Source organism: Branchiostoma lanceolatum, chromosome 12 (assembly GCF_035083965.1).
Source record: "Branchiostoma lanceolatum isolate klBraLanc5 chromosome 12, klBraLanc5.hap2, whole genome shotgun sequence".
NCBI lineage: Eukaryota > Metazoa > Chordata > Leptocardii > Amphioxiformes > Branchiostomatidae > Branchiostoma > Branchiostoma lanceolatum.
The window spans coordinates 6,625,936-6,651,411 of record NC_089733.1 but is presented as its reverse complement, the minus strand read 5'-3'; the positions used below and the strand labels follow the sequence as shown (position 1 = coordinate 6,651,411).

The window sequence follows — 25,476 nt, the reverse complement described above, 5'->3', positions numbered from 1 at the left end:
CCCATATCTGATTGGATCAACGGCGTATATCAAGCGCGACTCTTCCCAATGGTATACGTATCAATTTGAGGTTTAACAGCGTTCGCGTTCGCAATAAGCCTGTCTCTTACAGTACATGTCTTTACGCTGCGACATGATATGATAAGACAGATTGTGCCCTAAAGGCGATGGTGCTAGAGAATTAATGAGTCAAATACATTCATGCCTGCCAAATCGTATACAAAAATAGATAGTAAAGCAATCCAGACCTACCTACAGTCTAGGTTTCTACCCTTCGTATCTATGTAGCTTGAAACAGATATGACTGTTCTTTCATCTACCTTTATCGTTTATGATTGCATATTTCTAGCAAACACAGTTGTTCCCTACCTTGTGTAGCATGTACTGCGGCCAAAAGACACGTGGATGTCACATACATCCACATGTACTGCCTCAGCGTTCCAGTACCCATGTCTGCATTCGTGATGCAGCGTCAAGTGAAACTATGACTGCTGCTACTGAGTCATCTCAGGTTTATACCGAATTGCATCACATGACCATAAACGACGTTTGGCTCCAGCTGCTTAACGGCTGCTTTGGGACAGCGGGCCAGATCTTGTTTTGTTAAGGTACATTAGTCAGGATTTTGAGTGTTAAAATGAACATGTTAATGTCGAACGATTATTTTGTACGTTATTGATTACTGCAATGATATGCACCCACTGTACTGTTGGCTGATGTTTTTTTCTTTGTTGGTAGCATTTGTCTGTTGCAAGTCGTCATCTTAAGTATTTTCCGATAACCCAACATAACATTGAGCAAATGGCTTTACATAAAGGAGAGGATGGGTGATGATACTCGTTTTGCGAAGGCTGGGTTAAAGACTGATAAGAATACTATATTTCAGTTGCTTTGTATCTATCTCTTCAGGTTCAGGTTTATTAAAGGCTGCGCACGATTCCCAGAATGGTATGGTTCATTCTTTTTTTTTTTTCTTTTAAAACCTATGTTGAGTCTGTACGAATAACACGTATGATGTCATATTATTCAAGCCCACATACTGATTACGACCATGAAGTTATATTGGGCCCGGTCATAAAGTTGTTTTTTATTACCCAGATGAGTTATTGCGGATAATTTCTATGTGAATTTTTGAAAAAAAGTCATTTTTCATGACATATGTTATATCATGAAAATATCATGTTCATACATTAGATTACTTCGCAAACACTGAGGAAGAATGAAGATACGATCATACAAGTATACTTTTTGAATGATTAAATTTGATCTTTATAAGAAACAACACTCAACACAATATCTATCAATTCTCTACCAGTTGTACATTATTCACACAAATGGAATAAAAAATATGCATTTTTTCACACCTTACACGGCATTGAATTTCTCACCTACCATGTGAATGATATATACGCTGTCATAAACAGAAATTGATTTTGACATTAAACGCTGCAGACGAGGAAGGCTGGATTAACATAATCCTGGAATATCTCCTCTTAACGGCTATTTCATTTCAAGCCCCAAAGGCGAGGGGTGTAGTAATAGCTGCACTTCATGCAAACCCCTTAATGGAAAAAAAGTCATAACCTTGCCTTGATTTATATCATCGTGGTAATTGAAATGTCGAATCTATATTGCGGTGGTGCAGTTCACAGCATGGTGTTCATTATGCGATTTTCCTTCTTACCAATTATATGACATTTTCATACTTTTATTAATGACTACATTTTTCACAAGGATTTTCCTGCATAGTGGTATTGAAAACCTTTTACTTTGATAAATACCTTAGACCTCACGAAAAAGACTACAAAAATTGAACACATGATTGATAACTTAAACAACCATACGTATATAGCCAAACCATCAAACTGTGAACCAACAAAATTTACGATGTTCAATTTCAATGGATAAAATGTACGTTTTAATTAGTACTTGTATTGTTCTTTTAACATCAAAGTAATTTCAGGCGATAAAATTAATATCTTGAATTTTTGATACTTCATAATGATCGCTATTCTATCAGTCGCTTGAGAGTGTAACATGCTGCTTGTATAATGAGCTCATCCAAATATAAGCCTGAAACCAACATATGAATGCGGCATTTAGGTAATCCTTACCTAAACATGATCCATGTGTTTGTGCCACCAGGAAGTGATTAGAGAAGCCCATAATGTTACATCCTACTCGTGCATATACAATTTCACGCTATCCTACTGTGCCGGTAATCTTCGCTGATGAGCCTAATTTGCCGCCAAAATGAGTCATATGGCGATGTGAATGTTTATGCCGCAAGTGGGCATAATTTTGATATGGAGTTTTCCATATCGTTTTTATTACAGGCATAAACAGGGTGGTCGTTTGTGTGATACATAATATGGATGAAAACGCGGTCAAAGGCACATATTGTGAGTGCTATAGAAAAGTGATATTTTACATGACCAATGAGAACAAACCGGTCTGAAATGTTACGAAGGGCAACCGTTTTGAAATCGAGTAATATGAGATTTAATTAATAAAAACATTAGCACAATGAAATTTTAGGTAAAATAGAGGTGTGCGTGTCACAGGATATTGATATTTTCACAAGAAAAATACGGTCTAACTGCTTTGAAATGTGACAACAGTAACGTTTTGATATAAAAGAAGGTTTGCTTTTTGTGTGATGCATATAAAGGATCATATTTCGGAATTTTAGAGAAAAAGACTGAGTGCGAAAAAAGAGACATCTGCTTTCAAATTTAAACGCGCTTTAAAATCTGGGTCAAGCAGAACTCCACATTTAATTTTAACGAGCAAATGATATTCACAATAAAGAACAGAATAGGTTTTTTTAACGATGTGTTCAAAATTGGAACGCAGCTTTATTAACCCTCCGCTTTTGATACAAATTCGGGATATTGTCTGACTAATGCATATTTATGGTTATGCCGCACCACAAGAAGAGGTAATGATCTATAAAAATGAGTTGAATTTCCGGAAAAAGCTTTTGAGAGGAAGAAATATGATCTTGACCTAGAAACGGCAAATATTCATAGATCAGTGTTGTCTGCTGTATTACAACGAAACAACGCTTACGAATATAACGATAAAATCATAACATCAAAATCCCGTGGAAGACGAAAGACACCTTATTTCAAACTGTTCATTTCATGATGATGCACGACATGAGCTGTTTATTAAAACCACTAAGATCTATCCGAATTTCTCTTACAGACAAAGCTACCAAAACCTACAGATTATAGAAAAGGTGGGACATTACGTCTTCAATTGCTAACAAAACAGAAGTCAAACCCTTCACTAGTTATAGACAATTACGTTTGTATAATCTAGTTTAGCCGCTTTTATACCTATTTTGTACCCTGTTATTTTATGTATGTTATTTGCAATTAGCCCTCGGGCAGGAATTTGCACTAAACTTATTATTACTGTGCTTGGTAGATTGTGTTAGAAATTAAAACAAAGAATTATGCGTGCTAGATTTAAAAATATAGTAAGCATTGGCCTTGCGTGGTGGTCGTTTGTGTGATACATTTCACGACACGACATGTGTTAGGAAAACGGAAATAGATTACTTTCCCACAGTTTATCATTGATTGACGAATTCTGCCTCCTTTAAGAACAATCATTATGGGAGAACAAAAAAGTCGATAAAAATCAATATTTCTATATTTTGCTTAGGGAGGGTAAGAAACATTCTTCATTTTGCTTTGAGTTCCATAAGAACACTAGACGATTTGTTATCGGAATAGATAACTATAAAACTTCAAATATAAAAAAAAAACACAGATAAACACCATTCTGTACAAGACCTTATTTTTCTAGAATCGACAAAGGGAACAACCCACGCGTAGTCTTCTACTTTGCGTCAAGTCAACCGTGAAAACAAATTACACAATTTAACCATCTGTCGCTAAGTAACAATATCTCCTTTTGTCTCAAATAATAATACCACGCATTGGTAGACGATATTTGTAGAGCCAATAATACCTTGTTTTTTGAGTACCTTTAATGTGTATTATAATAAGGAAACCATAAGATTTGTCTACCAAATGCAATGAAATAGATAACTATATGATAATACTGTTTTATATGCAAGTTCCTGCAACATGAAACAATGCATCGAAAAGGAACACTGTACAAATAGTGCGAGTTAACAATGTTGACAAGTGGAACAAATGGCTAGTCTTAGAAATACTACGGAATACAATCTACGCTTTTAGGTTTTGACTTATTTTTTTAAATAAGACTTCAAAACACACATAATCATCAGTCTGTACTAGACCACGGTTTTCCAGAATAGACGCATGAAATAACCCAACTGTTGTTTTCTACTTGCTTCAACCCAACTGTGAAAATAGATTACACAATCAACCATCTGTCGATAAGTAACAATATCTCCTTCCGCCTTAACTAATAACATCGCACTCTATCAGTAGACGTTATTTGAAGTGCCAATTTGCCTAATCATCCTTCGTTTTGGGTAGACCTGTAACGTATATTGCAGAGTGCGTATTCTTACTCTTAAGTTTGGATATCATTAAAGCTCTTAGGAATGGCATGCTTCTTAATGCTTGATTAATGTAATGGCTCATGCATTTTGTATGTTGTAATATCTTTTAACTACATGTAATCACATGTGGCGGAATGGATTCGTCAGGGTAATTTTGTCAGGGTAATTTTCAAGTTTGCGAATACCACGGGGATTCCAAGTTATTATGAAACTTAGTGTATAGTAGGCATGGTTTACAATTCTGTTGTATGTAATAGATTTCTTTGCAGAATCAGAGTAGTGAGGAGATCGGTAGGAATTCACATATAAAAGCCAAACATCTCTTATTGCAAATCTAACCATTTTTACTAACATACGTTGGCGTCGATCGAATGTCTGAGTAACTTGTGTAGAGCAATGGTAACTAGGCTAGCGGACACGAGAGCGAGAGCTAGAGGTAAGGGATTCGATTCCTGGCATTCCTGACCAGACATTTTGTCATTGAGAAAAGCAGTCTACACTACTTTTTTCACACCACCCATGTGTAAAAATCGGTACCTGACTTCGCTTAGGGAGGTTCAAGACGGTGGGAGGAGAGGGATGGGCTCCACTTTTCAACACCGTACCCTAGACGTAGTAGAGATAAAATCCCACTGCACGTACGGTCTCAAAAACAGGCTTTGTGACTATCTTTACCTCACAAACTTTACAACTGACGTGTAATGTAATGGAACACTTTGCCAACATCCATTGGCTGAAGCTTGTACATGTGATTAAGCATTCACTGTAGCAGAATGAGGAATTTCACGGCGTTGGCCTCAATGTTTCATGGTAAATCAGGGAGAACAGTTCATGTATTATTCTGACAACTCGTACTAACGATGCGCTGCGAGGCTTGCTTTAAACGAGCTGGCACGCTGAAAGCGTCTTTCACGACATGGAAAATCAGATACGCTAGACAGCCGGCAGGTTAATACAGGATCTCACCGCTCGATACGACCCTACTTAAACCTGAAGAAAACCCTTCGGCCTTTTCGCTTGGTAATCCTTTTATTCAAGAATCTCAAATATCGAATTCCTTTATACATTCCCTCCAGCTACTATTAATAGTTCTCACATATCTGCAGGCAAGGCCGTTGGTTTGGTTTCCATGTAATTTTACATTAAGATATGATACGTAGATTATGCGTGTTCTCAGAGATTAAAATCTTAGGCTGTACTGATTATTGTTACTAGAAAATCATCTGAAATTTGCTTAACCTGTAGGTATATAAGCGTGTCTATTTCTGTCTGCTTTAAACGTCGATTGATTGGTTGATAACGACTGTAATAAGTATATAAAATTAGTTATGTTAAAGTTCTTCCCACGCCATATGATGTATAGGGCGGCGCCCATCTCCGTTTTAATAGCCCTTCTATAGGCCAAATACCGTCCAAAAACTACAAGGTTAGTTCACTGTTAGTGGTAGGTGTTTAACTGCAAAATCTTCCCCAAAAGTGGTAAGCGCTAAAGGAAATTTAAAAGAAAACAGTACTATCATGTACCATTGTGGTGAATTATAAACACTTGATGGAATTGTGTGGTATCATCAGTTGATCCCCACCCGTCGTCAGAAATTCGGCTCAATATGATCAGTATTCCCTAGGGTGGGGGTCATCGGTGCATTGAATACCTACATAGAGACTAAAGTTACACTACCAAAAATCTTTTTTCCTATTTTTCCTATTTTTTCTTATTAATATTCTTGCTTTCTAATGTTGAGAAAGATTTTCTTATGAAAAGGAAAAACAAGAAAATTCAAGAAACCTTCTGGGAAGTCTTGTCTATGACTAGAATAATTTTCTTGAACTTTCTTGGTTTAAGTTAACTTAAGAAAAAAATCTTAGCTGCAATTCTTGCTTGTGCTTAAAACAGGGATTCTTGTATACAGTATAATATTCTTGCTGACAGAAAAATTTTCTTTGTAGAAGGAAAAACACGAAAATACGAAAAACGATTTTTGGTATTGTATGGCTCAGCCCCCATCGAACCACTAGATAATTGCACCGGTGTAATAACAATATAATGCCTACCCAATATGTTGAGGTACACGTGCCTCTCTTGCGTCCCAGCAGCTCCTAAGAACACAGTGACAACGTACAGACCCTCGTCTGATGAGTCTGCCTTGATGATCTTGAGCGAGGCGATGCCGACTAAAGACGCCCTCCCTTCCAGCGGACCGTAGGAGTATTTCTGCGGCGGGTAGAAGGCAAATACAGCTGTCCTCTCGCCGCTTAACCCACCTCTTACCTGGATGGTAATTTAAAAAAAAAACACGGTAGAAAGGGGAGAAGCGTTAATTGCATTCGTAAACAAAGTTGTTTTGTAAAGTTTTTGAGCTTTTATCCAAAACTAAGAAGGAACTCACCATGACTTTTCGGTCGGAATTCCAACCTACCTCGGGTGTTTGATTCACTGTGCCGTACTTAAGTGACAAAGATTACCTTTAATTCGAATAGTGAACAAAGTTCATTGGACAGACGGATAAAGATGTTAAGATTTGCTGCCGTTCCACGAGGTCGGCGACCTCGCTGCGACCACCCTGCGACATAAAATTTGACAGATCACTCAAAGTATTTCACATAACTAAAAATCATAATTTTATGCTTTGAGTGCTTTGTTCTGTATCTGTATCTATTTAGCCGGTATAACCGCCATTAGGCGTAACACACCAGCTTTGTCGGTACGCGGCGCGTCAGCAGCTGGTCATATTACACCGAACGGTCTAGTCTTGGATATCTGACTGTAACCGTTCTTTAAAGTTACTTAGTGAGGATGCTCCTACAGTACTTGATGACAACGAGTTCCATGCTACTATGGCGTCTAGTGGAATGGAGCCTTAGAAATCAACCCACGCCAGATATAGATTTCGCAAGTCTGTGATCACTTGTAGATGGATGGTCTAATCATTTTGGTGTATGATCTCACCACACGCCTTATATAATAATAAATATTTTGTCTGCTCACTGGCTATATCTTAGATATGATGTACCTGATTTGTGGTCATACGTAAATATGATCGTCAATACATGCATGGTACGATTTAGATAAGATATATCTATCTAAATAAACATACCACTTATTTTTATCAGAGAGTGAAGGATATCCTTATAGAATCTCTTCATCGTATAGGAGCGACCACGTTTCATCGAGCATGTATTGTCCGCCACTGAAAATGGTCAGACCTGGTCTAGTCAAACAAACACCTCTAGTCACATGCTTCATTGCAAAACTTCCCGTCCATTAAAAAAAAAAAACTGTAGAATACAACACGGGGTATTCCGTATCACCCGAGGTACCAGCCCGACCGCGGGTAGAATCGCCCGACGGCCGTAGGAGAGCTGGGACCGAGGGTGATGCGGAATACACCGTGTTGTATTTTATTTATGTCAAACCCCAAACACACATTTCAATGCGGAATGCGCCAAAGGTTGAGGGAGGTTTGTGTCCTCGAACACAAAACTGTAACAACATTGATTCCAACCTGCGAATCCGGTATTCGAATTTTCGACTGCGGCGTAACCGGCGCGCTCAAAATGCATTCGAAATATTCTATGGAAGCCCGTGTGATAGAACCTCGTGTAATTCTTCGTTTTCACGGAACGTTCGAAAACCGCTACGTCACGCGCGGGCGCCATGTTGGATGATAACCTGGTGTTTTCTATATACTCAGCTCACCACAAAACAAGGCTAAATGTGATCCACTCAAATGTTTTATTAAGCCTCGGGCACATACATCTCACGATGATCGCAGGTAAGTCGCAAGTAAAATAAGCTATCGCCGAGCATCGATGTCCAAATTATTCAGTCCAGCGCTGTACGATTTTTCACTTACGACTCTTATGGATAGCCGCCTGGTCGCTTTTGTGCTTGTCAGTAACCGACAAATGTGGATCTATCTAATAGGTATTGCCAGACTGTGATGTCTTTACAGTAAACTTTGATATACGGTAAAACATGATATACTGTAAAACAATAACAACATGCATATGGCCCTCACAAACAAAGGCTCAAAATCAATCAAACTTACAGGATGGTTAACGTCCTTAGCAGACTTAACGAGTCATGCTGAATTTATTTTTTCTGTCGGAAAATACAACCGATATGCAATAAAAGATATGCCATCAAACAAGTGCTTTTGAAAAAAGCTGGCGTTTTGCCTAGGTTTATGGCTGTGAAATGTTTTCTCCTGTTCTCCTGTTATTGAAGTAAAATCTGCCAAAGAAAGTCACTCAAGGGCTGTTGAGTCTATGAGCAAAATTGTCAACTTGGGTGTGTTTCAATAGAGAAAGGCAGATTGGGGAAAGCAATTTTGAAGTGGCGGCACTTAAGTGCTTTTAAAAAAGCTGGTCTTGGCTTACAACTGGTACTTTCTTTAAAAATGGACAATAAGTTCATTATAAAAGCTATCAATGTAATTAAGTACACAACACGCAATAAAACATACAATTTGAAAAAGCTCAATTGAATCATCAGTGCTATGGTAATTAAGTGAAATAGAAATTCATAACAGCTATGCCTGCGGCAAGATTCTATCTAAAATAACTACCAAATGTCAAACAAGTATTCAATATACTGGTTTCCTCCTTTACATTTCTTCCTTATTTTCTAGGATAATGTTGCTGAAATGTATGAAAATTCCCATATTTTTGTGCCGAGCGGCGTCACTTTCCACGTCCGTGTTGTCTGTGAAAACTTTTGAATGAAGTCGATACTGAACAATGGAGCATTTGCTACTGTAACAAAGGGTCGCTGTTGGTGGAGTATCCCTATATAATGTCCTTAATCCAATGCCCTTCTCGCGTTTAAATATCCTGATTTTATGCAAACAACATCAACAGCCTCTGTTTACATCGGGAATTGTAGTTTAATGGCGAGTGTTTGCGAGAATCATCTTACCGCGCATAGGAGCCGCTCCACCGGATTCGGGAACCTTCTTTCAAAATCCGCAACACTTATGAAAATTTCTGGTTCCTTTACATGTACAGAGTTATGTTAAACTGCAGGCACTGTATCTGATTCTACAGCAACGTTTCGTTCAATATAATTTCAAGTGTGGTGTTTGCGTTACGTTACTGATACATGCAAGCATCCGTTGCACGGTATTATTTTTGTCGATTTTTGGTCGTTTTCTTGACAAAATCAGTTTCTTCTTGTGCAATTTTGTGGCATAGATTTTGTGACAATCATGGCCGTGCAAGCATGGCCGTGCAAGCATGGCCGTGCAAGCATGGCCGTGCAAGCATGGCCGTGCAAGCATGGCCGTGCAAGCATGGCCGTGCAAGCATGGCCGTGCAAGCATGGCCGTGCAAGCATGGCCGTGCAAGCATGGCCGTGCAAGCATGGCCGTGCAAGCATGGCCGTGCAAGCATGGCCGTGCAAGCATGGCCGTGCAAGCATGGCCGTGCAAGCATGGCCGTGCAAGCATGGCCGTGCAAGCATGGCCGTGCAAGCATGGCCGTGCAAGCATGGCCGTGCAAGCATGGCCGTGCAAAGATTTTGTGACAATCATGGCCGTGCAAGCATGGCCGTGCAAGCATGGCCGTGCAAGCATGGCCGTGCAAGCATGGCCGTGCAAGCATGGCCGTGCAAGCATGGCCGTGCAAGCATGGCCGTGCAAGCATGGCCGTGCAAGCATGGCCGTGCAAGCATGGCCGTGCAAGCATGGCCGTGCAAGCATGGCCGTGCAAGCATGGCCATGCAAACTTCGGGAAGATCGCAAATTTGTGTACATGTTCAAAAGCCTTTTCAGCTGTATTTTCCGTCGCACGACGGTCGGGGATGTGCGTACTTCTTTCTGAAATTAGATCATCACCATGACAAGACCAATACAATACAAAAGAAAACTAGTAAGATTTACGTGCTATGTTACACGCGCGTTACGTCCATGACAGACCATGTGACAAAATAACTTTCAATCCGCCAAAAAAGAGCATTATTAGTTGAATTGAATTGATCTTTATTTTGATATCTTATAGTTTTATATAAGATAGAGTTTTAGGAACGGTGAGTAGGTCGTATCCTGTACCCATTGATATCTTATAGTTTGATATAAGATAGAGTTTTATTAGAAACGGTGAGTAGGTCGTATCCTGTACTCCTTGGGCCCGCAGTTAACTAGTCAAACTTCCAGCCCGTTTCTGAATAAAACTGCTTCCTTCCACGGACGGGTCCACCGTCGCAACACAGCCGTGAAGAGCGAACAGCTTATCATCCAACATGGCCGACTTCACGTTCGAAAGCGATTGTGACGTCACGTGAAAACGAAGAATACGGATAGTTATCACACGTTCCGTAACACCCGTATTAGGCACAGGCATTACATGATAAGCAACCATTTTCCCCCAGTCCCTTCAGTGTTTTCTGAATCCAGGTTTGGCTGTAGTTTATCGCGTTAGTTTCCTTGGTTTTCAAGGCCTTCATGGCTTTTGCAACTAGAGAGTCGTACTTTTACCTTCTTTTCCGGACATATATGTCACGTGGATCAAAAGGTGGAAGCTATTTATAAATGTTACCAGCTTCCGTAGTTGTCAAAGCCTGAAGGTCTTACGGAAATCAGTTGAGAGTCTTTCAGGGCTTTATATCCTGATGTGCACGCCGCGGGTATCGGAGACGTAATGCTCTGAACGACTCTCTAGTGAGGTGCTAAAGGTATCGAAATTTACGACAGCCGATGGCTGAAATAGATAATTCCTGCTGCAGGTTTGCATGAGCATCCATCAGACCTTCCTGTCGGACCAACCTTTAACAAGGCAGTTGTTCCTGCGAGATTTGTTTGCAACAAGGCGTCAAAAATGTCAACTGTTCGTTTAGGATTTTCCGGGAGATGGTGCTTCCTTTTACGCATTGTATCCCATGGGAAAGAATCTTTTCAGTACCCAACATAGAATGTTGGATTGATAATGTCGTATAATGCTATGTGCCGACGAAAGTTAAAGATGTAAATATACTCCGTTTATATTCTTCTAGAATAGTGAAGACGCTTGTAACAAATTTGAAAACATACTGAAAAATATTGTAGTTTCAATAGAAATACAATTTTACATTAAGAAAATTTTACAGAATCTGATGTAGAAGAAGTTTCTGAATGTAGAGCTTAGAAAATATCATGGGCTTCAAGTTTGCATTCGTCGTAGCTTAATGCTTAATCGGAGAATTTGAAACATATACATACTTATAAGTCACATATGTTGCATTTTCAGTTAACAATATATTAACAAGATGGCCCAATCTGAGTTATACATTGTATGTAGGGCCTACGCTCTCCCAATTTGGTCAAAATTTGTTCAGTTCAGCAGTTGAGTTGTCGCAAGAACATGTTTTTCGGTCATGCGGATTGACACGTCAGAAATTTGGGGTCAAATGTAGGATTATTTACTCATAGCAGCTTTTCTCTGAGTTTGAGCAGAACAACCCTCTGTTTTGTTTGCATGATTATCATGTAGATCTTTGTGACTTTCCAGTGGAGACGAATTCTTAAGATTGAAAGATGGGTTAGTACTTTCATGAAGCCCTGTTTCAGTGTATTTTAACATGATTTACTAAGAGAAGCCATAATTGTGTGAGCAGCCCAGAAATGGTGCCCACATGAGGCGTAATTCGTAGACAATCCCCCCCCCCCCCCATGCAGGCCCTCCTTTCAGCAGCTAGATACTAATATTGACCGCCTTCTCCCCTATCGGACCGTACCATCAATCTACTGGTCGGCGAAATGCCAACGACATCGGTGACCTACTTTCTTCCACCGCGCTGCATCAATATGAGTCTTACAGGAAGTTACGCCAAGGTCACGCGGACATTGATGAATGTGGGGATTGGGAGGGGGGTAAAATCAATACTATACTAAATAGGAATAGACTTGAGTTAAGTATTTGTGCTAGATATACTTCAGGTTTGCTATGTTAGTTTAGCGAGTACGGGGTATTTTTATAAATATGAATTGGTATTGAATTTTTCTTTTTATTTGAGTTGAATGTGTGATAGTTCTGTGCCGATTTGTTAAAAATAGAGAGAACGCTAGAGCCACCAAAGAACATCCCTCCGGATCCCAGGTAAATGGTATGGCTAACCTGCGACGTCACAAAATCAAGATGGCTGCCACCACACATGCCAACTGATCCAACAAAGGTTTTGCTACGCAAACCTGTAATTTGAAGCTTTTCTTCGCTATTCCTCCTCTTTTAAAGTAATACTTTATCGGGTTAACAACTAGGATTTAGAATTTGAGGGGTTACTGATTAGACTTCCTCTACAGCATCTACCTTCAGTCCGTAGTATAAAGGAGGGCGTAACGACATGGTTGACATTTTTGTGAACTAAATCCCACCACCTTCTGAAGGATTTGGACATGGTAGAAGATTATAAGGCAGATTTCTCATTATATTGACGTATATTTCATTTCAATGTAGAGGCTTGAGATGAAATAATTGGAAACACATAGAGAACAAACATCAAAAGGGAAGATTGTTAAAGGAAACCCAAGCAATATTAGGGCCCAAAAATCGGATTTTGAAAGTCAATTGATTTAGTCATTTCTATACATGATTGGTTCAAACAATACTGTCATGATATCATGCATACAATATCATGCACACATACGACGTAGTTGTGGTGCGAGAACTCACTAGAAATCGTCGCCATGGTTTTTGTAGGCTCGCGAAAACTATAGAAATTATCGTTTTTGCGCGGTTTTAAAATGCTCAAAATATGAAGTTATTGCGCAAATGTGCTGAATGGTGTTAGTGAATGTTACTACCATAAAAATTTCAGCATTTTTGTTATTTCAATATTTTGGGCCCTAATGTTGCTTTGGTCGTGTGGCAAATTGTAGTTTGTTTAAGGTGATTATTTGTTTAACGACTAGATCAAATGATGGGGGGGGGGATGATGACTTTGACATGCTGTGTCAAATGTAACTATTGGCTGTTGAACATTTGACGTACCTTACTCCACGTGACTGATATCAACTTGTGGCCATTTTCATAGGATGCTGGGAGGGTCACGGGTTCTCCCACAATGCCATTCACCGTTTCCGGTACTGTCAGTCCTATGTCCTCACAGTAGGTACCTATGGGGGAATATTTTATTAATATTCAAGGAAAACAAACAGTATTTTTTAACAGACAGCAGCAGTATTTAAAGAACATGTTGGGTACACCTTAAATATTCCAGAGTGTGTCTCAAACTCCCCCCCCCCTCCGTGTATGGAATGTATGTACTAGCAGTAAGTTATATTCCAAGTTGTCCCATCAGGTCGTTTTTATTAAAATGCTATTATTTTCAGAGATACCAAAACATAATTCAAGCAGATTGGGTTAAACAGATGTCAATTTCAGAAAACTTTGTAATACTATTCTTACCGGCGTTACTAAATCGTGGGGCCATTTTTCCAGTTTGCTGTCTTTCCGCTAGGTGTCGTTTATGTCATGCATACGGTTTGACAGTTATTCACTGCTACTTGTCACATTTTTATTGCTTAGATCTGAGTTCACAATCATCTAAAGCTGGAATCTGGCCAAACATAATTGTATTACTCTCCTGACTCATCTAAACAACTCTGTAAATGGATCTTAAGTAAGGTTAACCAACTATAACAAGGATAATACATACCATATACTATATACTCCATTGCTTACAAAACAGAAGTCAAACCCTTAAAGCCAACCAAAGAAATAGTTGGGCCACAAAAATGGAACTAAAAAAATGCTGAAATCTTTATGGTAGTGACATTTACTAACATTGTTCAGCACTTTTGCGTAATAGCTTCACACTTTTAGGATTTTAAAACCGCGCAAAATCTTCGGTGATCCCCTTAGTTTCTCGAGCCTACTAAAACTCCGGTCACTATTTTCACATCACAACAACGCCGTATTTTTGCATCATGGACGTTGCGATACATTGTGGTAGTGTTGTTTGAACGAATCATGCATAGAAATGACTAAATAAATCAACTTTCAAAATTCGATTTTTCGAACCCTAAAACCACTTGGGTTGCCTTTAACATAGTTATAGACAGTTACGTTTTTCTAATCTAGCTTAGCCGCTTTATACTTATTTTGTACCCTGTTCTTTTATCTATGTTATTTGCAATTAGCCTTCGGGCAGGCGTTTGCAATAAACTTATTAACGATGAATACAGCGAGAAACACACCGATTAAAAATCATTATTCGGATGTATACAAAATACTACCATGAAAACTTCCTACCATGACGTAATCCAAGGCAATGACCTAGGCTTCTCAATGCGTTAAAGCTGGGAGATAAGAGTAAACCTCTATCCCACTGCCAGATAGAAATCTATTCCCAGGAAATCCGGTAGAGAATGATGTAATGAACATGCACCTATCTACTGTAAAACCACCTCCCCACAGATACACGTACCGATGGTATCTATAATTGTATCTACCAGACAGAGGAACTTCATTAACAGATAGATTGCATGGAGATGCAATAAGGTCTGCAACATCCGTTGTGCATCTGAGCAGCCAGTTAACAACCACAAGCCGCTTATGTCATCGTCTCCAAATACCCAAAATATAGCCATATAATACGCCAAAAATAGTTACTCAAGCAACTGGATACAATTTTTGCAACACTCAGACGTTTCAGACAGCATCCGCTATCTTTCGTTAGTGAAAGTGTTTAAAAATTTTATCAAGTTGCTTGAGTAACTATTTTGGGCGTAGCTTATTACCTTGATGTCTAACCTTCATCAACGTAGCCATATAATAGTTTTGGGGGAGGATAAACAAACACAACAGAGCCTAAACGTTGACATAAACATGCAGGAGAAGTGAACTATGAGAAAAATGCCACTGAGATACATTCATCAAAATATCTATAGCAAACTATAGTAGTGCTTCAAATCGATAGTCCAAAGGAAAGATGTCACTCTGCCATGGATGAATTCATTAACGTGCTATCTCCTTAACATAGCGAGAATTTTTTTATTGGTTTTTATAAATTACATAACAAATACAGTAAGGGAACCATCCAGCAAGAACCGATCATGTACTATATGATAATATTGATAATAACAGAAGTTCGGTGTAAAGACATACATACACCAGTTAACAATAAAGATAACGTAAATTTCAACCAACAGAAATTATAATGTGATGCAACAGAAATCTTGGGATATCCAACATGATAATACCAGAAGTTGAAATGAAACAAGAACTTAATAATAATAAGCACATAAACAAGATATTAAGCTGCATGAAGTGCCCCACTTCCCCATGTGCTTCTCCAGTTTGCCTTTATTTAGGGCTATATAATATTCTACCTGGTAAAAGAAATAAATGTAGTTAGGAAAAGAATAAAAATTCAAGGCACTAGATTTTCCACATCTATATATGTAAATCTTAACTAGTAATATTATTAGATTTTCAACGGGGAGGGTTCCAAAGTACAAATTACCAAAAATACCATTAAATCCATTTAACAGTAAATACTTAGCTGTTTCACGGTAATGACTTTGTTCCAAAAGAGGGTTAAATTTGGACATTTCCAAAAGCTATGGAGGTATGATTCATCATATTCGTGGCAGAAGCGAAAAATCTTTGTACCGAGTACAAGATACAGTATCAAGCACTCCATTCAGGTGCCTTGATGTATGCTTTAAACTCATTGAGATAATTGTTGCTGAGCTGTATGTTTTTTGTCCATTTGCAATCTGCTTTTATGTCTGCAAAATTACAAATTTAACGGAACTTTGGCAATGTGACTGATTGTAAGATTTTATGTAAAAGGTGTTAGACTAGACACAGAAATTATGACTCACATTCAAGTACGCTTTACAATTTACCACGAAGTTGCACTTATCCTCCTTTTAATCAAAACCTCTTGTCAGTTAATGTCTTAACGCCATTGTTCAATTAATTTAGCTGCAGATTTCTCCATTCATCTTATTGCAACATACGAACTGATCACACAATGACAAATCAAACCACAATTTTCCCGCAAAACCATGAAGTATTCCTTTGAGTGTGTATAATCAAACGGATGCTCGAAACCAATCATATTAAGCGGGGCTCTATCTCCTTTATATCTGTATCTATCTACGTGAAATGGAGATGATAAATGTTATCTAAGGCTGGGGATGCTAGAATTGCTCACACAGGGCACATCTGCCGTGATAGCTTTTCATTTCATCTGCGGCGAGCTGCCCCGTATGTGCGACCCCTGGATAATGGGAACGTCAATGGAAACCAAAAAGGACGGTCCGGTCCATATGGTACACATTGGAACCGCGCAGTTATGATGATGAAGTACTCCTAAAGTGTTGGATACGATACGCCGTAAGAGAAGTGGGTAAAAGGAAACATCAGAGAAAGATACAATCACAAGTTGAACATATGAGTGTTCGCCACCCTGACAATTTCTTTAGATGCTCTACGTTATATATTTGATTCAAAGACATTTTGGGTGGCATATCTCAACTTCATCTATAGTACTACCATTTCTCATCAAACATGAAAATGGCAAAACTTCTGATACGTGTCATAGAAAACATAATGACTAACACCTGGCTATACCGAAATTCAATGATGCCTAGTAATTCCAAGGTCTGGCTACTATGTGTTAATTCCCTTGACAAGCGTCTGTCACGCAAGATCATAAATTGTATACCTCTTCTTTTATAACCATCAAGTCTTTTGTACAGAAAGTTAGATGATTTATTCACATAAGCCATCCCGGGTATCTCTGTATCATTGAGCAACAATCTTTGATAACATTTATTTCTTATAATGATATTTAAGCGTTATCTTGCAAGACTACATTTTCTGTACAAGAAAGAAAGCACCTCTTTATGGCCTTTCGCGTTTATCATACCTTTTGCAACGGTATTTAGCATTCAGTGGAAACTAGATCATTATATGTGTATCTATACGTTCATCCTAGATTGTCCACGATATCATGATAAACGCTCGAAGCTGTTCAACCTTCTTTCCGCATGTTCAACAGAATTTAGTAAATTCCATTCTATAGCTAAATTCAAATACATTATAGAAGGAGACAACCATTACTTTGTACAAATAGAAAAATATATCAAATAATGCTTAGATCTTAGAACTAGTAGTGTAAATGATACGTTAAACTCGACATGTTGAAGTATTCATATACTTGTACTTACTAATAGGTTTATCATTTTGTATACCATTGTTTGTTGTTTGCATGTATAGTTGAAGAAGACCATACGAAAGTCGCTGTACTTTTGTCGTGTCAATAAAGATTTCTATATATTATGAGCATTTACCTAACACATTAGATACTGATAGAAGTTTAAGAATGAAGCATATTCACACACATGTTTCGAGGCTCCTTGACGTCACTGTGGTGGGTATAACCACATTTCTGCACAGCTTGTGTGGGACTGGGTTGTTAAGCAGCCATGGCGCGCAGTGAAAAGATTTAATTTACAACCATTACAAACCCAGCAGGAAATTAACGGTGCGATTGCCGCGGGTACTCATCATAAACGCGATAGCATTGGGAGGGAATAGAGCAATTCAATATTCAAATGTCGACCAAATGCTGACGACCATTGTCTTCAAGTTTAGCAGCACGTTTGCTACAGCGATGCGAACATAAGACTTCACGTTTCTATGATATTCTTAATGTGATTATTTTGCATGTTTAATGAATCATTTAATCAATTTGTTAGGTTTGACGGTACATATTAAATGACAGTTTATTAGCCTTCCTATTTATGATATACTGTCTAAGGGGGCGTTTTTACTCAACCCTTTTCTGCTTCGTCAGAAATTGCGTGCTTGAAAACAATACTTTGACCTCATCTGACTATTAGTGGAAATCCTAAGAGACCATCTCTCACTATCCCATAGTCTATTTGACCGTTGCAACACAACAGAAGATCTGGCATCCATTTTCAACCAACCTTCTCGGTTTGCTGTTCTTTTCAATGTTTCACTTAGTGTCATGCCTGTTATAAGAGTACATGTTTTCGGATGTAAACTATGTTAAAGCCATACTACTTCATTAATCTGTGAGAGGAGAGTACGTTTCACTGGTCATTCATGGAGAAGTAAGGAAGAGATCATCAGCGACGTTCTTTTGTGGGCACCATAACATGGACATGCAAGTGTAGGCAGACGTCGCACAACCTACATACAGCAGCTGTGTGAGGATGCGGGCTGCAATTAAGAAGAATTACCGAGAGCAATGGAGGACAGGGAGGACTGGGGGAGGAGAGTGATGTTCATCCGTAACACTCTCAAGACAAGATGATGATGATGACGTCATACAGAAATTTGCACATTATATGCAGAGGTGCAGTAGTTTCGGACTGAGAATTATGTACTAGAAAATATGTCATAAACAGTTTGTCCAAATTCACCCCTAGCGCCACGTGTAATTAAGTAACTATCTTTGATCGACAAGAGAAACGAAATCCCCTAGTGTGTGATTCACATGTTAACCAATATTGCTTAGATAGAATCAGATGTATGGCTTTACCTGTACTCCTTTTCAAGCTCTTGTGGTGAAGAAGAACATACAATTGTACAGTTGTTTTTTGAATCCCCAAAATATAGATATGACCGTATTATTTCACGTCAAAGATACCGTCTAGTAGTATTAAACAAATTCCCACACCAATATGCCAAAAAAATAGTTCCTCAAGCAACTGGATAAAATTTTGAAACAGTCAGACGTTTCAGACAGCATCCACTATGTTTCGTCAGTGACTAAGGACAGATCTGGCCGAACTAGGTTTTCATACAAAACCTCTGAATAGATATGTTAATGCTAATAAAGACAATTTTAGATGGTTCAATAGAATAGCAACTTAAGACAAGGTTGTATGCTAATGAATTAACTCCTGTTAGTCTAGGAGCTAACTTTGTTTCAAAATTTTGATATCAAGTTGCTTGTGTAATGATTTTTGGCGTATCTAATTACCTGGATGTCTAACCTTCATCAATGTCCCACACCAATACTTTCTTTAAAATCTGGTAAATCCTTTACGCCAAAAGGGTGCCCCCTGAAGACATCGATCCGCTGCTGTTATCCGTTATACGATGTAGGTTGATAGGGTAGGTAAAGAGGAGGGAGCGTGGACGTACAGAATAGGACCACTGAGATGGAGCCACTGATATACCCTGATGTTGTGACCTTGGGAAAGGCACTTAAAAAGACTTTCCTCACTTCACTCAGGTGTAAATGAGTACCTATAGCTTTGGATAGGGACGTCCCTACGATAGGACATTAAATGAAGGTCCCGTGTTTGACAAGAGCCACACCTCGAGCACGTTAAAGAACCCACCGCACTTATCAAAAAGAGGAGGGGTCCTTCCGGTGTGAGTGGTTCAAAACCTACAGTCCTATGGCCGCACATGGGCTCGCCCTTAGTAATAGCCTACGGCTAGTTGGGCAACCCTCGCATGTACATGCTAAACCAATAAATAAATAAAAATAGATGGAACCAGCATACCGACATTTAACTTTGCATTGCTGTACATAGCTCCGGAGAGTGGATGTAAATTGTACCATAGTGACAAGTATCATACGGGGATTAATGAAAGGACATAAGAACTTTATTGCCTGACAATTGTAACTGGTACAATGTAAGGCAACTTGCATATATGGCCGTTGAACTATTGCTAACATCTAATGATTTTAAAGAACATTATCTAATTTATGATAATGTTCTTTAAATCGAAGTGTAATTGGGCAGTATTGAATGTTTAGGTTACGCTATAGGTATGACAAAAACAAAGTATTCATTCAAATGTTACCTGATTTCTTAAGGGAATTTCTAGATAAAAGGGGAAAGAAAGAAAAGTTTCTGAGTGGAGAATTTCTGTCCAAAATTTTGTCCTTTTGAGCATTCTTACCAACACAGCTGGTTGTCCCCAAACCCAAGCGAGAGACCAGCCTTCAGAAGATCGGTAGCCTACCGCGCACCAAATGTCTGGAACAGCCTACCGCCAGACACACGCACGGCTCCGAATATGACTTCCTTTAAGAGACTCTTGAAGTAACGGAAATGAACAAAACGAACGGACACAGACTATGAACCAGCCTGCGCCCTACTATATGCTGTATGTTGTAGCAATTGTATATTGCTGTACCATGAATATGTAATAATAAAAGTTGATAGAGTTATTAGGACTCAAATGACTGTGTCTCTCTGTTATATTGTATCTGACCCTTACCTCTTCCCTCATGACCTCAATGAAAAGCGGCCTGCGTGCCGATTTGAGCTTATCATGAATAAACAAAGGGGCAAACAAACAAACAAACAAACAAACAAAAACTAACATGACTATGATTCTTTTTGTCAGATTGTAAAACTTTGAAATTAATTCAACGCTAGAATACAGCACTAAATGTTTGCATGGGTACGTAAATCATCACAAATTGTGAACGCTGTTTTCTCTACTTCACATTGCATTGGCTATGAATGAAACATAAAATTACAATTTTTTTTTTTTTAATTGATATGTTCAACAAAGATATTAGCCGGTACGCCATTACGGAATTGTTTATACCTGACGTATCTCACAGTGAAAAACTCATCACATTTCTATTCTCACTTGTTTTTCAGGATTTGCCATGATACAACATAGGCTGATTTTACACAAGCATTTCAACGCGTACTCGGGGTGTTCATTACCCTCAGTGTACATGGAAAAGCGTGTGTAAAGTAAGCCATGATGTGCTGATCCGTCAGATTGAATGTGAGTGTCATCAGTGTATAGGTGAGGCCATTCTCACACAACCATTTATTTAGCCCCTCACACGTCAATGCATGCTGAAACGACCATTGATTTAACCCTTCATACGTCAGCACATGGCTGGATGAATGAACATATGAATAACCATGGGCACGGAACTTAGGATCATGCAGTTTATTCAGTAGAGTAGAAGATGAATAACTTTACGCCATTGCCAACACCACTTTATCGATAAGTCCGGTAAAACTCCGCATACCAAGACAGAGATATTCAATATGATTGCCCTGTTCAAATATCTACCTATGTAGGCCAATTCATATACAATTCCATGCAAAAACGAGACATTGTTGTACATTCCTGACACATCTACATCCACATTGAATACTATCATCATATACTACACCGAATGCCATTAGCGTCATCATTACATTGTATACTGTTTAAGCCATTAGAAGGTACATTATTAGATCGATTGTTGTTCATGTTATAGATAAGTTCTTTGAAATTGTTAAATATTAGAAATAGTCGATTGGTATGTATCTACAAATTGGCATACACTGTATCCGTTACAATTGTTACGCAATTAAGTTCTGATTCTCACAGGCAAAGTTAAGTACTCAAAATAGAGATCCCTGCTCATTTATTGTCATAATTTATTGGCCAGGTGTGCTTCATAACCTGAACATGTTCAGGAACAAGAAACTGATGTTTAACATTGGTCGGAATGGATATGTCGACAAATTATATTGAAATCATGTATATAAATTCACGACAACTTAAATGAAGCCAGAGACAGAACTACAACTGGACAAAAAAGAAAAGTTTGATCAATTTTCCCTTAGACAAAGACAAACCTATTTTGCCAGCGCCACTTAACAAATATACAAACTTATAAATATAAATATATGTATATACAAGTCCAAACTGACAATACAACAAAAACCTAAAGTGTGCCTACGCCCCCCACCCACACCTTAGAATTTATTAATTGAATTGAGATGTAAATAAGATAGTTGACTTCTATATCTATATCTTTTGCACGGAGATTCTCCGTCCAATAGAGCTACAAGCGTTGGGCCTGTTAGATGTATATTTGTTTAAGTAGCATAATATTTAAAATTGCAGTCAGTAGTTAATAAAGATGATTCTCTAAGTACAAGGGAAAGTTTGGTACTACCAGAGATGTTATTCAAGTCAAAAGAGTTACTAATTAAATTTGTTAACTGTAAACTGAAGTAGAATTGTAATTTGTCACAGTCGAGTCAAGATCTCGTCGTTTGCATTGCCATTGGCATAATTACCACGATACAAGTGACCGTCACGGTACTTGAATTTCTTTCTTGATCAAATAAGAATCTCTGAAAAGAGGAAATTCAAATATTAATATATAAATATATTCAAAACACAATGTACCGTGTCGTTCACGTATCTATAATACAAATGGTTGATTACATATATTTGCATGATCTTGGCCACTTGAACTTAATGCAGTAGTTGAATGTTACGTTAAAATGTGTACATCACAGTAACAGCATCCAAAGAAGATTGCTAGCTACCTGTTTTATCCATACCTTTCCCCATTGATAACACAAAGCTTAAGGGTCTATATGCTAACCTCCTTGGTAGCACATTTTGTCTTCCCGCTACCTGCAATGCGGTTGTGGAACGCTTCCAGTGGTCAAAAGTAGTTTGCTGTACTGTTTGATTGATTCACTTTATGCATTGAAATGACGCGAAACATTTAGATCTCTACTCATTACTCTGGTTTGTGTGTAACTGTATACATAATGTATATGAATGGCCGGGCGCCCTGTATATGAAATTGTATTATATCGATGCATATGTCATATTAAGAAATAATGGCTATAAATAATAATTGAAGTAGACTCAGTTTTATCGGGTCGTGATCTGATGGGTAGAAATCTCGCTTCTGTGGATCGCAAGGTTGCGAGTTCAAATCTCATCCTAGTCATCGACAATCTGAACCCCGTTCACGCTTCTGATCACGATTGCAATCTCTAAGAGGCTAAACTGGAATCAAAGAATGTCAGTCACCTGTTTAAGAAATCAGTTAGGCTGCGGGAAGAAATCTGTTAAGATCGGAGACACGTCTTATGCACTTTCGACTTCCTAAGACAGCTTGTACTTATCAGTCAAAAGGCAGATCATGCTCTACATGGTGGTTATGCAATGCAGATTTCATGCTTTTTTTCATTAATTTATTAATCTTTATGGTGGTCCCTTTAGTTAACATTGTAACTGATTTCCAAGGGAGCCGCTGACAACGGTAATTTGAACGATAGTTGAAGTTCAAAACCGGAGCGAATCTTTGTGATAAACAATTGTTCAATGCATTCTATAGATGTCCTATCAATTCTTGATAAACACATCAATATGGTTCATGGAATTCCTTTGGATTATTAGCAATTATTCACCCCCCCCCCAACTTTCTTCTCTATCTTATTACTTCTCAAGTTCTTTATGTATTAGTGTCTACGCCTCATGTCTGTTAAAATGATAACGTGTAATCTTTGATATAGAATCACTGCAATCATTCATTAACAGAATCGATCGGAAATGTTTCTAAAATCATTGAAGATTATTGAAAAGGAACATTTCGCTTTTTTGTTGTTGTTCCGAACTATGATGACTGTGGCAAAGATTGACGTGTATAAGAGTCATGGGTTCCCAAAGTAATTCAATTGGGAACAAAATTCCCACGCTCACATACTAGCTCACTAGCTATAAAAAAATACCCGTTATAAGAAACTCTCGCTTCTCACGTAAACATCGCGTGTGAATGTTTTTTAAAGTTACTTGAAGGATTATCCTACAATTCCTCTTTATTCAATAAGTAATATGATGGCTATACATTTTACCAATTACTGTTCGTTAAAACACATAGATTTAGAAAGAATCTAGTGAGTCTAGTAATGATGTTAAATGAGTGTATGGAGATGTCGACGTGCATTGAGTCCATCCTCCCCGCTAGATGTACGTGGTCCAGAGAGGAGCGGACATGACCTGGGCCCCCGCCCGAGAGAACTGCGTGCGGCGCTTCACCAATAAGCCCCGCGCCGTCAAGGCGTTCACCTACCTTTCCCAACATTGCGTCAAGATTACGTCGCAACGTTAGCAGAAAAGGAGCGGCATTACGTACACGTACGCCACACACACACACGCACACACACGACGTATTGACGTAATGACGTTATCGTACTCACCTGGTGAGAGGAGGATGAGGATGAGGGTTGATGAAATCACGACTCGGGAGGGAAGTGAGCACCCCATTGTTCTAGCGGCACCCGGAGTTGTCTCGCTATGAAGGGTGGATGGGTGGGCCCCTCTTCGGCTGTCCACTGTCAGAACGAGGCTGAGGTTACGTGGTTATTCTCCATTACCAAAGGCGGTCGAACCCTGGCAACGATCACGTCCAATCATTCTGTCGTGCGGCCTGATTTCCGAAGGAGTACTTTCCACTACGAACTGTATTATCCTTTCGCTGGAGAATACGCCCAGTAGAGGTCCAAGGAATTGGGGCCCTTGATTAATGCGCACGGGTTAGATCGATCCGAGTCCGTCCGTGGCCTCTCTGTGCCCTGCCTTCAACGCGAAGACATTATTGAAGAAATACATTACCTTCTCTTCTGCCGGCGCGTTTGCTGACTGAATATTCCTTTGTCCGAGGGGGTATCGCTATAGCTTAGGTAAGGGACATGCCCGGTACTGTTAAAAGTAAGGCACAACCTTTTTAATCCAGTTACGTCATGGAATTCTGGCGGTTTCACCGACTGCCCTTTGGTGTAGGAGCACGTAATGGCGATCTGCGATGCACGACCGGTGCAGTCAGGAAAGGCCAGACAAGTTTGGCCATTAGCGCTGCTTCCTTGACGCAGGCTCCCATCCGGACTGAAAGTGGGACACGTATTCTCCGTGGGGATTAGTGGGCGCACGAAGCCGCTATCTCCTACATCGGTACACACGATTCACATCTGACATCCCAGCGGAAGTCGATAGGGAGGGAAACACCCGCAGCGCGGCGCGAATGACCATCAGTTTGATGTCACAATTTCATCCTGAGGAATGACCACACAATGAGGATTTAACGAAAAACTTTCAACTCATGATTGCGAAAGTCCAGTACAGATCTAATCGTAAATCAACCGAGGATGTTATCATCACGTAAATATGTGTAATCCCCAATACGAGAACTGTGCATTTAGGAAGAACGTGTAGCGAGTAAAGACATC

At 39.0% G+C, this 25,476-nt stretch overlaps 1 protein-coding gene across 1 annotated transcript in view; it reads right to left on the bottom strand.

Moving 5' to 3' along the window:
• The window catches only part of LOC136445689 (nectin-4-like), a 42,350-nt gene extending 17,089 nt beyond the window's left edge, over window positions 1-25,261 (bottom strand). The window contains exons 1-3 of the mRNA XM_066443824.1: window positions 24,451-25,261; window positions 13,469-13,593; window positions 6,560-6,776 (exon numbers count right to left, since the gene is read on the bottom strand). Coding sequence (XP_066299921.1) covers window positions 6,560-6,776; window positions 13,469-13,593; window positions 24,451-24,517 — 409 coding nt within the window. The 5' untranslated portion in view covers window positions 24,518-25,261. The remainder of the gene's footprint in view (window positions 1-6,559; window positions 6,777-13,468; window positions 13,594-24,450) is intronic.
• Between the last annotated feature and the right edge of the window lie 215 nt (window positions 25,262-25,476).